Here is a 13,611-nt window from a genome sequence, read left to right as displayed (position 1 = left end):
AACACTGCAGCGAGAGCAACCTGTAGCTCAGTAACGATCTAAATTCATGCCGGAAACTTGTTTAATGATGTTATTTAATAGTAAAACTTCATGTAAATATCACTCAATACCTTTGAAAAAAAAGTAATAATCAAGAAAATACATTGTTTGATTAATCCATGACCACTCACAGGAGTTAAATTATTGTTCTCGTGGACTTCATTTGTATTATGGTGTTTGTTGTGAATAAAGTACTCGGTGAGTAATTCCTCTCTTTATCACAAACTGTATATAAATATCAACTAAATTAAATTTATCTCAGTCACAAAGACGTTGGCTACATTTGTGAGACTTCGTTCGTCGCATCTCGTGGGCAAAAAGCTGTTGATTCAACTCTCCTTCGACACGTTTTGAGATGTTTCATAAAATGTATCCTGTTTTGTTTTTTGTTTTTTTTATTTTATATTATATTTTATTTTTTATTATTAAGGTAAATTTTTTTAAGGTAAATGTACATCCCACACTAGGAGTTCATTGGTCTCTTGCTGATGACCGAAATTAAATTATTTCATCGGAGCACCATGAAATAATCAAATTAATTCTATATTATGAATGTTTTTATAATATTTAAATTGAATAAGTAAATAATCAATTGTGTGGCTGTGTCTTTAATAATGTATCGATACATTTCATTTCGCTTCGTAGCGGAAAGAGTCAAACCGTGACGTCACATCCTTTTGGAGAAAAAATAAAGATGGCGGAGCCAGTAACCTGTTTTCGAAGCACAAAGCACAATCAGTGAACGTTTTACGATTAATGTACGTGTTGTACAAGTCGTTGTGTTTAATTTAAACAATTTTCTCGATCATGTTTACATATTAGGCTAATTGGAACGGAGGACTTGAAATCACGACGCACGATAGCGAAAGTTTAGCCTAGATAAGCTAACGGAAGAAAGGAATTTTAGGATATAACGGTGTCTATTTTGAGCTTATTTTACTCAATGTTGACCTACAGCTCTTACCGACACGTTAACCGACTTGTATGTTTACCTCACAAATAATAATACGTTATTTGCTTACCTTTAAACGCTGAAATATTTTTAAATACCCCATTATCAATTTCTCTCAATATAAACTATGGATATGATTTATTCCCCCGAAATATTCCTTAGAAACTTAAATAAGTAATAAGTTTAGGATTAAAAACTTCACTTGATACAAGCTGTCAGAGTCTGAATGGAATTGACTTCAGTTTCACTTCCTCAAAAAACGTTTGTTATATTTGAACACATCTAATAATTAGACCAATATTTGCTTAATAAACCTTGTCACGCTTATTTTGTCATTTTCCTATAGTGCACAGTGACTGCAAGTGGTATTGTGGTTGGGTGACCAGTGCCCAGCACCACTGTGACTGCAGCTTCACACATCTTCACATCAAAAGCATTCCTGTCATATCGATAAATCTAAGTTTAGTAAGTTCAGGAGATGTTATAAGCAGGATCATATGATTGTCCTGTCTGTCCATTTCAACAGAATGACGCTGCCCTGAAGGAGTCGCTGATTGCTCCACTGTGGCCTCCATGATATTTCCTACTACTGTGTGTGAGTACACTATGCTGTCTGAAACACACACGCGCGCGCGCACACACACACACACACACACACACACCACACACACACACACACACACACACACACACACACACACACACACACACCACATTACATTTAACAGATATAAATAGTCAGCGATCACTTCTTTGTCACATTTGTTACATTTCAAAATGGCTTTTTGCTCTTTGTCAAAGTTCAGTGTGCAGCTGCAGGCCCGGAGCAGTGCCTGCGGTGCGACTGCTGCAGCTGGACAGCATTGGTGGATGCAGACGGGGCGTGGGGCGTGTGGGGGGGATGTGCTTGGGGGGGATCAATTGTTGCCTTGTAGAATATTTTATTTCATCTCGATAGGAAACTTTTTGGCCACATGATCAAAAACCAACAAATAACAAAGGGCCTTTTCAGTTGTTCAGTAGAGCATTGGGCATCACTGATCGACAACTGAAGGCGCTTCCAAGTTTTTTAAACATACTACCAAGTGGTGGATGGTCATCAAAAAACAATATTTATTGTACAAAATAAATTGTAAAATTATACATGCTTTTTGTTCAGCTTCATGAAATGGTAAAATTTGACATTCAGTGTATGAGTAAAATGATGTTGCAGTTCCTAGCTCTATGACTCTATGTGCAAATCTGTTTTGATTAGTTTATACCTCATCTGATTTAGTTTTTTTTTTTTTTTTGGATTGTAGTTTAATCTTCCATCACAAACAAGGCTGTGTTGTTAAACACTTGGATCATTCCTTGTAAAAAGCTGCCAACAAATCATTGACTTGTGTTTACTGCTGCTTCCAGTTGTTACTTACAAAATTCCTTTTATTTTAGTTACTTTACTTCTTAAATTGTCTTTTAAAATTTCACTGTTTAAGTGTAATGTTTTCATGTTCAGCTCCTAATGGGTTGTAATGATGGGGTTCACTAAGAACTATTAAAAATCTTTATTGGTATTTGGTCAGTACATGAAAAGGACTGATGTCAGAATATGAATGTCGCATATAAACTACTCACAATTGATCAGAATCTTCTAAACAATTTTGTTTAAAAATTAAAATTGCATTTAAAAAAAAAAAAAAAAAATACAGGCCCACATCTACTACCTTGAATATCGCCAAGCTACTGTGTGATTGAGTGACTTAGATTTCTGACGATGAGTCACAACACCAGATGCCGCATTTAAGTGTCACAATCTCAAAAAACAAGAACAGCGCAGACTTGCTCAAATCAACAGCTGAACGAAACACTAGTTTTTTTTTGTTTATTTTGAATCACACATCCACTGGATTCAAAGCTAACATTAACCCATACCTTTAGTATCCCTGTTTTAGCAACACAAACGCAACATATGCATTACAACAGGCAAAGGGGGAGGAAAGTGAAAAATAAAATGTCTCGGACAGAAGTCCTGTGTTACAGACAAAGCGTTTGTAGCTTGTACGTTGTATAAAAAAAAAAGAAAAGGGAAAAAAAAGAAAAGAAAAAAAAAAAAGACCGTACATGTCAAAAGTACATTACAAAACCACACTGTCGCTTGTGTTGGAGTCCAGGCCGTTCTGAGTGTGTCGTGACCCTGCAGTCCTGGCGCCCTTGGCCACGAGGGCCGCCTTGTCCTCGTGAGGGTCGGCGATGGAGTCCGTGTCATTTGAGTGCTGAGTCAATGACGTCTCGCTGCCCGTGGGAGAGTCCACGCTCTCGTACCCCGCGCTCAACTGGCTCCCGAAGCCCGCCGCCCCTCCCGCTCGGCCGGCGGCGACGGCGCTGCTCTGGCTCCCTGACGCCTCCTCCGAGTGGTTGGACAGTTTCGTCTCGGCTTCGCCCGGGCTCGAGACCATGGGGGACATGGGAAAGTCTTCCTCCGTGCTGCTGACCTCGCGGTACAGGCTGGGCGTCGTGGTCTCGCTCCTCTGGGACGAGTTGCCGTTGCTGGGACCGTTGGAGACGCGGCCGTAGTCTTTGCCCGACGCCTCGGCGGGCGCGCCGGCCTGATCGGGCTGAGCGGACGGCTCGGAGGAGGAGGAGGCGGCGGCGGGCGAAGTCCTGCTGGGCCCGGCTCCGGCCAGCGGGCCCGGAGTTTGAGACAGCTGCTGGCGCGACTCTTTGAGCTGCTGCTGCAGCGCCAGGATGGTGCTCTGCATGCCCTCCACCTCCTCGTCGAGCTGGATGATAAAGTCATTCAACTCTGGGGTTGGGGGAGCCGAGAACACAGGACGAGTGAAAAATCGAGTTTGAGCGACAAAGCGGAAAAAAAGGGGGCAAACTCACTGCTGGAACGCTCACCGTCTTGGCTGCTCTTGAGCTCCTCGCTGTACTTCTTCTGCAGGGCCAGCTCGGCTTCCAGTTGGGCGATGCGTCCCTGCGACAGCTGCCGGCCCAGCTCCTGGTTCTCCTGAATCAGCATTCGGCACTTGGCCATCAGTTTCTTCCCGGTTTGGCTGCAAGGGGAAACAGGTCTCACATCACACAGTGAACCAAGAGATGAACAGGACACCGTGCGATCGGAATAATGATCAAGGAGGAGCCAAAAACAAAAACCTAGGAAATCCGTGCCGTCTTCACATGGCTTGCTCAGTTGCAACATGTACAGCATGAACATCATTAAGTACACACTTTCACTTACACATGACAGACTTCAATTGTTTTCCTTTTTAAGATTGAACTTAAATAAGCAGCATCTTAAAATATAAAAAGTCCTCAAAGTGGCTGAACGACCACAAAATTCTACTAATCTAATGCACCAAAATCCGTTGCAGTCCATTGTTCGTATTGCAAGACAAGTAACCACAGGCATCAGCAGCAGGTGAAACGCTGTCCTGCGCGTACAGTCAAAAGCAGCCGCTACACGTTAGCAGGTTGAAAAATGGACTAAGAGTGACATCCAGACACCTGTGGAGTGAAAAATCAACCCTTCACCAGCAGCAGCAGCACTGGTGGAGTTGTGCACGGTACAACAGTGGTCCTGTGAGAGCACATTTTAAAAACATGGTACCAAAGGAGCCAGTTAAAAGTGTAAGAGTGCTCCACCTCTTGACTCAACATTTGCAGTGTAAACGCTTCACAAAAAAACACTATATTCGAAACGGGGCGACAACTGCGAAAAGATGCGTTGAATTATTGCATTCTTGTTCTTTTCAAAATCTGTAACGGCGACCTGATGAGTCTGTGAAATTCTGAACATGACCTGTTACTTAACGGAGCATTCAGTGTCACTTAGAAAGGCACTCATTCAGTTTAGGAGGTTAAAAACCATGCATCTTGTTCTTGCTATTCATTTAAATATGCAATACACACACAGAAATTGCATTACAGCAAAAAGCTTCTTCTTTTTTTTTTTTTAGAGTAATTATGACAAACCATGTTGTTAAGAGACACCGTTTCACCTGTCAGAATGCTGCGTACACACAGCCAGATCAGATCTGAATTACTTGCAGAAAGTATTAATTTCCTATTTGTGCATCACACATTGTGGAGTGTTGGTGAAACTTGGTGAGTAAGAAAAGGATCTAGTTACCTCGTGGCATTAGTGGCTGGGGGAGAGATTGTGTCAATCAACAGAAATAACACAAAAATACAAAATACACATTCTAATCAACTCATGACATGACTTCCATCAGACATTTGCATTCAAAAACTTCCAACAACAGGACTGTGGCCACCTACAGCAGTGTGTGTTCAGTGTCTGCGTTGTGAAAAGTCAAACTGCACCGAATGAGGATTTGTTTTTTTCTTCCTTTTTTTTTTCAAAAAGGGGAGCCAATCGTGCTTCTCCGGACACGCGCAGACACACACACACACACACACTGCAGTAAGCGTTACCGCCTTTCGAGAGGAGTGCTCAAACGGCAAGAAAAAGAAACAGGTTGCTTGCAAAAAGAAAACATGTAAACAGAAAAAATAAAAACAACACTCTACCATGACTTGGCCCCCCCGAGTTCGGAGACGCCATCGACTTTGCCCTCGTGTCTACAACCAGCGTCCTCGGCGCACCGAGGATCGGGCTCCGCTCAGTCTTATCATTCCTAGCAGCTCTTCTCCCAAAGTCTTACTTTTCTTTTTTAAAAGATCTTAGATCCTTCCTCGTGTCAGTGGAATGTATCTACACTGGGGCCCCCCACTCCCAGCCAAGAGTCTCTGTGGCTTTTTATGTGTGTGGTGCAAAATCCAAAGTTAAATGTCTTTGGCGGAGCGAGTAAAAGTGTTCAATTTCTGTCAGGGGACGACTCGCTGCCTGACTCGCTGTCCGCCGTTTAGCCCCTCCCCCGCCCCCGCCTTTACGTGATATAATCGACTGCCTGCTGTGGTGTGAGGGTGCAGGGAGACGGGGGGGAGGGAGCGTATATCCGTGTCGGGGAAAGTGAGTGACCACCTCTTCAGGAACAGTCCGGACTCCCTTCATTGCCCATGGACGCTGATGAGGGTGGGTGGTGGTAGTGGGGGGGCGGGGGCGGGTGGCGGCTACAAAGAGCTGAAAAACGAGTGACACCTGACCGAAAACTGTCTCTCTCTCTCTCTCTCTCTTTTTTTTTTTCTCTTCACTTTTTACGTTACTGCAATAAGTAGCTGGCACGGTGCGAGAGTACAACACACGCGGCAGTTTTGCGCGCCGGCTGGCGACTGGCTCTCTGTAAAGTCTGAGTCTGGTGGCGAGCGCGGCGCTTTGTCGCCAGCCGCCCCGCCCCCACCCCATCATAGTTCCTGCATGCCTGCAGTTAGAGTGAGAGTAGTGGGGGGGGGAGGGTAAGGGGGTGACACGAGGAAGTCTTGCCTTTTTTTTGGGTGGGTGGGGGGGGGGAGGAGTGGGTTATTTTTGATTGTCTTTACCTATCAGGTGTAAATTTCCAGGCACTCAGTTCATTTTGGGCCTGCTCCAGTTTGTCTTTAGTCTGTTCTAGTTCCGCCTTCATTTTGAGGAAAAACAAGTTGATGGCCGGGTCCACCATGGACGACCGCAGTTGGGCTGCGCTCGGCTGCTGGACTTGCTTCAGGTACTGGATCTGGGTCTGCGGGGTTAAAAACAAACAAACAGTGTTATCAACTGATAAATAACACGGAACACAAATCTTCTGTCATCAACAGCGTAAATGTTAAATAAACTGATAAATATTTAAGAGGAGATGGACTTCTGTCCCCAAATGTTATCAGGTTGCTATGAACGAATGAAAATGAAAAAAAAAAAAAAAAAAATTGCTATGAACGATATTAGAGTTGAAAATAAACAACAAAACAAATGAAATAATTATTCTCTTTCCCTAAGTTGGAAAAATTGCTGAAAACAACTTCTGTTTTCATTCACCAATAATGAGCATGTATATAAACATGGTCCAAATGTTAGGAGGCAGCCATAGTGTGTCACCATCAACGCAGAATGCCCAGCATGCGGATCTGTGGATGCGGGTCTAGATACTGTAACTGAAACACTGTACTTGAAGTGTTCTCCAACTTCAGATCCTTGCAAGACTCACCGTATGAAGTTCCTCAAACAGAACGGTTTATAACTTAGCGTAATGAAATCACATTGGAGACTTAAGACAGAGGGCAGCTGTCCTGCCACATGCTGTCCCTAAGCCAGATGAATGTAGGTGTGTTAACCTATTATATGCAAAGGATGTCTTACCCCTACATTATTATCTTTAGCCTACATAGCATATAGCCTGTAAATGCAAAGCAAAAATAAGCTAGCAACAAACTTTAGGCCAATTTCTATATTTTTTTTCCAGGGAGAGAGAGAAAAGAAAATGTTTGTTTGCAATGAAGTTGAAGACCATCTATTGATTTCAAAACAGTCGGGAATACACACACACACACACACACACACACACACACACACACACACACACACACACACACACACACACACACACACAAAGTTAATGCTGATTAGTATCTGGTTTTATCCTGTGCATTCAGACTGGGTTGGACAAACCCCTTAAAACCTGCTAGCCTAGAATATCACCTTTGATGCTGAAACACAACAACAAGCTCTTATGGCATGTACAAACAGTAGGATTAGATACATACTGTGCACTCTTGCATTTCCTGCTCCTTGGTGGCAAGTCTCATGACCAAGATGTTTTCTCTGCGGGCAGACTCCTGCTGCTGCTGCTTGAGCTTCTCGTCCGACTCCTTCAGCCCCGTCATGTCGGTGGCTGAGGCGGCGACAACGTGAAAAACACAAAGGCAGTGCATCAGAGAGGAGACATCCAACCGTACCGCATCTCTCCTTTGGTCTGAATTGCGGCAGGTGTACTTACAACATAGATCGGCATATTTTGTCTCCAGGACTTGGATGTAGGCCTCATGCTGTTTCCACCTGAAAGGAAGCAGGGTTAAGAGGGAGGATAAGAGATCAAATCTTTTCTCGCTGAACTTCATCTCGGGCTGCAGCGATGATACATACCTCGTGCATAACTCCTCTCTGGACAGGGTCTTCATGTCTGATTCGCTGAGGCGAACCTACAAGGAAAGAAAAACAGGTAGGGTCAAATTTAGACACGATGCTGTTGACAAACGTCAACATCAAGGCAAGGCCCGTTCACACGCTTACCTTTTTAGGAAGAGGCTCCTCGTTGGTCATTGTGAGTCTGAAAGTGAAAAGAAATAAGACGATGGCCAATCACTAACCACACCTTTGTGTCATGTGTCAAGAGAGACCGCACGATTTCTAAATGCCAGGGAAATGCGTTAGCTTCAAACGAATAGCGAAACGTCCCGCTACAACAGCCGCGCCGGTAGCAACGCGGTTATTAAAGTTCCAAACGGTCCGACGAGGTCGGCTATATTCGCAGAATAACTGGTCGGCCAACGAACTCCACGCCAACATTAACAAACATTACGACGAACACCGGGGCTCAGTGCGAGCTAGCGTGGAGTGCGGCGACGATGAGCAGCATTAGCCCAAGTAGAGAGAAGCGAGCCAAGGTTGTTTCCCCGTTGCACTATTAGCATTTAGCACTCGTACGCTTAATAGATAGTTGAGCTGTATGTATATCACGAGAGTACATTTTCTTTTCTGTTCTGTTCCTGTGGGCAGCATGCAATTCTTGGCTCTGTTTTCAGCTCCTTGTTATCACAAAATGGCGGTGAAGGAAACGACTCCCTCCCCTGTGCTTCTTTTCCTGAAACTAGCGGGCTCAAGGCAAAAAAAAAAAAAAAAAAAGGAAAAAGAAAACATCTTTAGGCCCCACTGCGAGACGCACATACCAACCTTCTGTCGACGATCCTAGATTCTGTGAACTCTGCCGGATCCAATACTGAGAAACGAATGGACCAAAAACCCCAAAGTTAAGCCGTGGATTTATTCGCAACTGGATCGCTTCGGCATAATCTCTACCATCTTCGTCACCAAAGGCAGAACAGAATGGTCCTGACCGAGCTGCTGCTGCACTCGCGGTACTGCGGAGTACTTGCCAAAGAGGGGAAAACTCAAAACGACGTCTCACTCCGCCACAGTTAATGGACTCTAAAAAGAATATGAGGCGCCGCGTGAGACGTGTCCAAGCAGTAGAGAGCATCTCGGTTATGACCGTGTTTGCACAATTTAGACTCGAAATGCGTTCCATCATTTAATCCCACTTTAATGTGTTGCATGTTGTTCTTGAAATGGAACACAGAGTACACAGCTGTGTACAAGGGTGTCTATCTCTTAAAAGAAAATAAATTCTACAAAAATGAATTACATGAATGTAAGGGCTTTTTTTTTTTTTTTTTTTTTTTTTTTTTTTTTTTTAAGCATGGGCTTTTGACTGCAACAACTAAAAAAAGAAATAGAAAACATAAACAATAAATCCTAAAAAGAGTTCAAATAGAAGACATCAAGCGAGGCTTTTTTTTTTTTTTTTTTATTAGAGGCAAGAGGGATTAATACAAAAATGTCTTGTTTGTTATTGATGTTCTTGGTATAGACGATCTTTGGCACTGCTGCCGATTAGCCTTCGATATGATACGTTCACGTGATTCATGACTTTGTTGTTAAGTGTCATTACACAGCAACTTCACACAAATCGATGGCAGTTTACGATATTATATTTATAAATACTCATTAAATTATTATTTGACAATGTATCTTCCTGATAACGATCACTTTGCTTGTTTGAGATTCCCCCTCGGTGACAAAATATAAAGTGAAACTCAATTTGTTGTTTAATTCGCAATTATTTCTCTGATTTTTTTTCTTCTTAAATATGGATTTTTCCAGAACAGCGTGGTTCAAAATAATATAAATACAATACTTCGGAAAAAAAGTAAAAAAAAAAAAAAAAAAAAGAATAATCCAACAAATACAGATGAAACTATTGATTTAATTTGAGACGAAATGATATAATCCGACATGCGGGGGAAATCGGGTGACATGCAACTGGTGCATTTAAGGTTCGTTTGAATCGAGCTCAGACAGACGGACACACCCCCTTGCAATGGTACAGTCCATGCACTGTCACGTTCAAGTTGCACATTTTCAAGGGCAGTTATCCTGTGTTTGTTGTGTCCCGCCTGCTCTGTGTGCACTGACATGAACATGCTGTGCAGAGTTGCTCAGATACGCAGGTAAACCCGAAGTCATCCAATTTATTTGCTTATTGTAACAGCGTTCTCGTCTTTAAGCGACCCTTGCTCGCAACGAATGTCCACGAACTTGGGGAGCAGCTGTCCTGAGCCTAATGGCAGCTAGCTGCGTTGCTAACGCTTACTCGAGTAGAGGAAGGGGGTAGTTTATGGCGCACTAGATAAATATCTAACGTCGTTGAAGTGCTGTAACCGCCTCGGGCTTCACGACCTTGCTTGTTCATTTCCAAATTAGTCGGTCACGGTTTAGGTAACACAGTGGCTCCGGGCTAATTCATTCATCCAAGTTCGTGTTAGCTAAACGCTGAACTTTCCAAATCATGTAACCGCTGTCACCAGTTGTGTCACGTCCAGTCTGTATTGCAAATGCATGTCAGTGACTGGGCTCCCATTGGCTCTCCGCTGTTTATTTTAACCTGGCAACCATTCAGAGGCTAAACGATAGCTGCTTGTGCTCAGACGTAGTTGACGTGTTTTGCGTTTACAGGTGCGCAGCCGGCCTGAGCCAAGCTGTCAATCAGGTAGCTGCATCGAGGCAGAAGCACTCGCTCCCTGACCTGACCTACGACTATGGAGCCCTGGAGCCACACATCTGTGCAGAGATCATGCAGCTGCACCACAGCAAGCACCACGCCACATACGTCAACAACCTGAACGTCACAGAGGAGAAATACCAAGAGGCACTCGCTAAGGGTAAAAACGACATAACACGACCAGTCAAAAGTTTGGACACAACTTTTCATGCATTTCTTATTTTATTTTATGATTATTTAAAAAAAAAATCTTTACAGCGTTCTACACTGCAGGTAAATGTTTCAATTTGTATCAACAGCATGCATCTGTTTTTGTATTGTAGGTGACGTGTCAACACAAGTTGCACTACAGCCGGCTCTCAAATTCAATGGCGGAGGCCACATCAACCACACTATTTTCTGGACAAACCTCTCTCCAAATGGTGGAGGTGAGCCTCAAGGTAAGTCAAAAGGGGATGAGAAAAATATGAAAAAACATGCTGCAAGGTTTTGATATCATCATCCGATCACAACGGTGTCTATGTCACCTCCCCGCAGGCGAGCTGATGGAGGCCATCAAGCGGGACTTTGGCTCTTTTGGGAAGATGAAAGAGAAGATGTCGGCCGCCACCGTGGCAGTGCAGGGCTCCGGCTGGGGCTGGCTGGGCTACAACAAGGACAATGGGAGACTGTCTGTTGCTGCTTGTGCGAACCAGGATCCTCTGCAGGGAACCACAGGTCGGTTACAAAACGGGCTCGGTTCACCTTTAGTAGTATTTTTAACCAGTGTGCCTTAGAGATCCGACGACGGTTTCTGTCTCTGGTCCTCAGGTCTCATCCCTCTTCTTGGTATCGACGTTTGGGAGCATGCCTACTACCTTCAGTACAAGAACGTGCGGCCGGACTACGTCAAGGCCATCTGGAACGTTATCAACTGGGAGAACGTCAGCGAGCGTCTCCAGGCTGCCAAAAAGTAGATCCCAGTCCACAAAAAAAAAAAAAATCCCCCCAAAAATCCAACATCTTGACCTGCACTTGATCAAACTGTAATTGCAAGTAATATCCCAGTGTTTTACTTTGTGCTTCAGAACTGTTCATCTTTACAGTGTTTTCAATAATTGAGCACAAATATTAACGCGTGTTCCAACGGTGTGTCTAACAATATTTTGAGTGAGCTTCAGAATATTTTTGGCTGGGATGTGCTGTTATCAGCTGTTTTTGATGTACAGAAATAATAAAATAGGTTGTGAATTGTCATTATTTTAATAAAAGAACTTATAGACTGGCATTACTGTCTGAATAGTTTATGAGGTTGTCAACTATTACAATGTATTCACATCAATTCAGGGTACGATACTTCCAACTGTTTAATCTTAAATTGCATTGTGACACATGTACACAATGCATTGATTGATATCCAGGCAACTCATAAGATATTTTAAGCGTATTTGCAGAGGCATATAAAATGCCTATAACGGCATATAAAATTGAAGGCACTGTTGCACTTCAAAGGGATCTGCTTTGCTGATTTCCATCTGCCTTCCATCTTATTAGATAGGTCTGCGCACAGGCTGTCAGGCTCTGTTTTTTTTCCAGCTTGATATAGCTTCTCTTAAACATCCAAGTTGGCTGTGGCTCCAACAAAAAAAACATTTAGCTGAATAAAACTGCGCTTTGAAGCAACAGCTGCTCTGAAATATGGTAAATATCACATCCTTTTTCGAGCAAATGTCTACTGCTGAAACCAGACAGGTATGACCTCAAATGGCTTAAATGTTGAGTCGCTTCAGATTCCCGCGGCTTGTTAGACCTTTCCGAAAGCTACCAAAAGAGGGCGGTGTTGCATAACGTTTGCTTTTAATGTCGCGGGGTCACTGAAAGCAGCGCTCATATTTTCCCCTACACTCTCGTTCACATATTTCAAAGTGTGTCTGAGATGAGATTTTATATTCAGAAAAAAAAACAGTTCTCATCAAAAGTTACACTGCTACCTGCTAAAAAAAAACAACCAAAAAAATAAAATAAAACGCAAAAAAAGAATTTCCTGGAAGACGCGGACGAGCTGAAGCAGCTTAATTGCTTCCAGCTGCGTAAGTGGTTCCACTCTTCCCTCAGTGATTAGAGCTGAACCTGTTTGCCAGTTGGAATATCACCTTGCACAGACTTCTCCCCTTTCTCTGGTCATTGGGTCTTAATGAAGAGATGAAGCGGCTTTGACCGAGCTGGGTCAGGTCAAGCACGCGGGTAAGCAGCTTCAGAGTGTGAAACTGAATCTCCTTGATTCAGGTCAAGATAGGCGATGTAGATTTTGGTTATTAAATAATTCTCGGTGCAAAGAGACAGCGAACACCTGCGCAACCGAACTGCTTCAGACCGTCTGAGCCGCCGCTACTAGAGATTCATTGTTTGACTTGGCGCTAGCAGCATTGAAACAACGGTTTGCCTTCACCTGGGCCTACCAGCGCCTCATAAGGAAGCCAAAAGTAATTTCCTTGCACTGCGCTCTCAGATAACAGTTCTTTAACTTCTGGAAGTGCACTGAGGAAAGTCTGGGGGAAACGTCTGAGTTGAACTGCCCTCAAATCTGTCTGCCGCTCTCTGATTTCCTTCTGCGTTTTCAGGGAGGAGTGAAAACGCTTCTGATCCAAGACGTTAAAAGAGAAACACACGCTGACATCTGCCGCTTCACCCTAAATGCCACCAGGAAGTTGGGGAATGTCGGCCGGCCTTAGGGTGTAGGCCAACACTGATAACTCAAGTCGCTACCTGAAGGAAATGCCAACAAGGTACCATCTTAAAAACATACGCAATGTAGTCAAAACTGCACTTTCTACTAAAGTTACTCGTGGCCAAAAAAGGGAAAACTGTCTGACTATATTATTTAGACTTATGTTCATTTTATTTGATTTATTTGAAATCCTTTTTTTGGTTTATTGCACCATCATA

General features: G+C 43.4%; 2 protein-coding genes across 3 annotated transcripts; one reads left to right on the top strand and one right to left on the bottom strand.

Annotated features, from left to right (window-relative positions):
* Window positions 1-2,523: 2,523 nt before the first annotated feature.
* wtap (WT1 associated protein) lies at window positions 2,524-9,067 on the bottom strand. Of its 2 annotated transcripts, none has more exons than XM_076013439.1 (8): window positions 8,799-9,067; window positions 8,139-8,175; window positions 7,992-8,047; window positions 7,846-7,904; window positions 7,613-7,740; window positions 6,416-6,594; window positions 3,875-4,029; window positions 2,524-3,776 (listed from the first exon to the last, which is right to left on the bottom strand). In XM_076013439.1, exons 2-8 carry the CDS (start codon window positions 8,166-8,168, stop codon window positions 3,109-3,111), a joined length of 1,275 nt encoding a protein of 424 aa, XP_075869554.1. In that variant the 5' UTR covers window positions 8,169-8,175; window positions 8,799-9,067; the 3' UTR covers window positions 2,524-3,108. The 2 variants fall into 2 exon arrangements, with proteins under 2 accessions (XP_075869554.1, XP_075869555.1); XM_076013440.1 differs by lacking the exon at window positions 8,799-9,067 and adding an exon at window positions 8,594-8,712.
* Window positions 9,068-9,983: 916 nt separating this feature from the next.
* On the top strand, window positions 9,984-11,920 carry sod2 (superoxide dismutase 2, mitochondrial). Its single transcript, XM_076013557.1, has 5 exons — window positions 9,984-10,135; window positions 10,641-10,846; window positions 11,010-11,126; window positions 11,224-11,403; window positions 11,497-11,920. The coding sequence occupies exons 1-5, from the start codon at window positions 10,101-10,103 to the stop codon at window positions 11,640-11,642; spliced, it is 684 nt and encodes a 227-aa protein (XP_075869672.1). The 5' UTR covers window positions 9,984-10,100; the 3' UTR covers window positions 11,643-11,920.
* Window positions 11,921-13,611: the final 1,691 nt, after the last annotated feature.

The sequence above is a fragment of the Nelusetta ayraudi genome, unplaced genomic scaffold, assembly GCF_046127955.1.
Source record: "Nelusetta ayraudi isolate G7.1 ecotype Tasmania unplaced genomic scaffold, CSIRO-AGI_Nayr_v1 ptg000151l, whole genome shotgun sequence".
NCBI lineage: Eukaryota > Metazoa > Chordata > Actinopteri > Tetraodontiformes > Monacanthidae > Nelusetta > Nelusetta ayraudi.
The sequence above is the reverse complement of the archived record's forward strand: the minus strand, read 5'-3'. Positions and strand labels throughout refer to the sequence as shown.